General features: G+C 33.4%; 1 protein-coding gene across 1 annotated transcript; it reads left to right on the forward strand.

Annotated features, from left to right (window-relative positions):
- The first annotated feature begins 628 nt into the window (after nt 1–628).
- On the forward strand, nt 629–1,405 carry LOC129952952 (glutathione S-transferase 1-like). Its single transcript, XM_056065934.1, has one exon. It carries the CDS (start codon nt 675–677, stop codon nt 1,329–1,331), a length of 657 nt encoding a protein of 218 aa, XP_055921909.1. The 5' UTR covers nt 629–674; the 3' UTR covers nt 1,332–1,405.
- Nucleotides 1,406–3,027: the final 1,622 nt, after the last annotated feature.

Raw genomic sequence — 3,027 nt, forward strand, 5'->3', positions numbered from 1 at the left:
TTAATCTAAACTGAAATAAACCTTTGGTGGAAACATAGCAAAACTTAATTATCTTTTCTTTTGTTTTCTCTTGCAAAATAATCCCAGTTAGTCGATTTTTGTTAACAAAACTAAATAATATCAACAGTAACAGATTGATTTTTGTTTCCCAATGGAAAACACATAATTCTAAATTCACAACAACTCAACGAACACAACCATCGAGATACAAATGCGATATCAATCGTACCAACATTTAAGAACGAAATCAAATAAGATCCATTCGAGACTCGTATAAATGTCAAAAACCCATTCCTACTAAGATTATACTCTGACTTTTATCGCTAGTATTCATACTATGGATATTGTTTTTGTTATTCGTGTAAAATCCTAATATACTTTCGATAGATTTTCCAACAAAACCTTGGGTAGTGTCAGAAGAACCACCCTAATGTCGAATCCATGGTGACACGCCTGGCTGGCTACTTTATTTCTATCTTTAATTATTGTTTAAATAAAATTGTTTGTATAAAATATATCTGATGATTATTCATCGCTATAAGTGCTCTTCAGAAGAGATAATAATTTGTACAAGTTCGGAAGGTACAATAAATCATATCTCTAGTTGAGTTAGTAAGTTTTTATAGCTTGAGCTTAAAGGTCGATGTTTAGAAAATTAAATACCTAGAGAAAAAATGGGAAAACTAATTTTACACGGTATCGAAGCTAGTCCCCCGGTCAGGGCAGTTCTACTCACACTCAAAGCTCTCAATCTAGATTACGAATTCAAATTAGTAAATCTTCTAAATGGTGATCATAAAACAAAGGAATATTTAAAGAAAAACCCCCAACATACGGTCCCAGTTTTGGAAGACGATGGTCACAGCCTGTGGGACAGTCATGCTATCGCAGCTTATTTGGTCGGCAAATATGGAAAAAATGATTTGCTCTATCCAAAGGATCTCTTGAAACGTGCTGTTGTTGATCAACGATTACATTTTGATTCCGGAGTGTTGTACATCAATATGAAGAATATAACAACTCCTCTTTTTTATAAGAAGATTACCACCATTCCTCAGGAGAGTCTCGATGCGATAAATGAGGGTTTGGATTTCTTGGAGAGCTTTTTGGTGAATGACTTCATGGCTGGAGAAAATATGACAATAGCTGATTTTAGTATTTTATCAACTATAAGCACTTATGAGGCTTTCACTACCATCACCGAAACCAGAACTCCAAAATTAGCTGCTTGGCTGAAAAGAATGACTGCATTACCGTATTACGAAGAAGCAAATGGGAAAGGTGCTGCAATTTGCAATCAAGTCTTCAAGACAGCACTGGCTCCAAAGTGAATAGTTCTTCTCTTTATAATATTAGAAAAAGAATACAAAGTATTAATAATAAATGAAAAGCATACATATCAGTATACTTGTGTTTTTTTTTCAATTAAGAGAACTCTCAAATCAAAAAAAAAGCTTTGATGAATTGGGACTTATTGTATGTACTCGTATGTAGGTACCTGACAGAACAGCTAATTCAACACATGGTTTAATTTCAAGAAACTTGAAAATTGATTTCAGCTTTTTGTATTTGTTGGTAAAAAAAATGTTAGTTAAAGTTGTATTTGAGGATGTCAAGACGCTATTTGCCCCCGAATTTTGGAAGGTAATAATCATCTATTTTATTTATATCTTACAACAATTTTGACTTCGAAGCTTAAATGTTTCTCTGCTTTTTGTGAACAGCTGAAAATTGTTTTTATTTTTTGACAGCTTTCTCAATAGAGCTATCCAATCCGTTCAACAAGGTATCTAAAAATCCACCTATCCAAGATACCCTATCCAACACGAGAATGAACGCAGCCAATGTGAATTTTGTGGAAGGCAAAATTCCTGGAAAATCTGGGTTTGCATCATTACTACTATTCTCTATTCTATATGGTTTTGATTCTTCAAACCACTATCTTCTAGAAGTTTTTGTAAAAATTGCAAAATTTTCACAATTTTATATGCCTATACCTGTATCGTTCCATTTTTTGTAGTGGCATAGTTCTTACTTATGAAATGTCAAGATATGACAGCCTTAATAGTGATAACTGACAATAGCGCGCTAATGGCTGCGTTCGTGTTGGATAGGATATCCCGATTTTAAGATACCTTATTGAACGAGTTGAATAATAAATGTATACTAAAAAACCCAGGCTCCTTCAAGTTTAACCATGTATTAAATTTGCTGTTCTGTCAGATAAATTAGCTGTTTTGTCATATCCCGGAAATTCTTGTACCTACTGTTTTGGATCAGATGTTTATTTGCACGTAAGACTCTAACAAAAAGGTAACCGGTACCGGTACAACTTAACAATTTTGGACATTGTGAGCCAAAATTAAGGAAGGAGTAAAGCTAATTATACATGGTTGGAATATCCTTAAAGTATTATTAGATTTTTCGAGAGCATTCACTAAGCTAGTGGCTAGGTAGTCAAGGGATTCTGATTGGCTAAATGCAACTACGAAAGAAGTTGAAATTTCCCCTGACAGTTCCGGATTGAATAAGTTTGCAGTGGAATTTTGCAAACCAATGGTCACATTCACAAAGCTAGTGGCTACGTAGTCAAGGGATTCTGGTTGGCTAAATCTAACTACAAAAGTGGTTGAAATTCCCCTTCCGACGTAGTGTACAAATTTCGTTAGTGCACACTGGTTTTGACGTTTCACCATCAGCTGTTCGGTAAAAACACAAGAAATCAAAATGAAGTGAATCTTTCGGTATTTAAATACAAATATAAATCAATCATATTATATCTTCTCTTTGGGTTTATTGAATTTAAAAAGAAAAAGAAAACTATTTAAAATTCTGAAAACACAAATATTTCTTATTTTATATAAAATTTGCATTTGTCATTAATATGACAGTTCCGGATTGACTAGCAATTTTTCATTACATTCACAAAGCTAGTTGAATTTTGACTACGTAGTTACTATCTTTGTGAATGCGCCCAATTTTCTATCAATCATGTAAATACCCAGTTTTATCTGTCAAAAGTGACAG

The sequence above is a fragment of the Eupeodes corollae genome, chromosome 3, assembly GCF_945859685.1.
Source record: "Eupeodes corollae chromosome 3, idEupCoro1.1, whole genome shotgun sequence".
In the NCBI taxonomy this organism is placed as follows: Eukaryota; Metazoa; Arthropoda; class Insecta; order Diptera; family Syrphidae; genus Eupeodes; species Eupeodes corollae.

Bases quoted from the DNA above. Each gene is read 5' to 3' on its own strand.
- LOC129952952 (XM_056065934.1), top strand. From the start codon at position 675: ATGGGAAAACTAATTTTACACGGTATCGAAGCTAGTCCCCCGGTCAGG.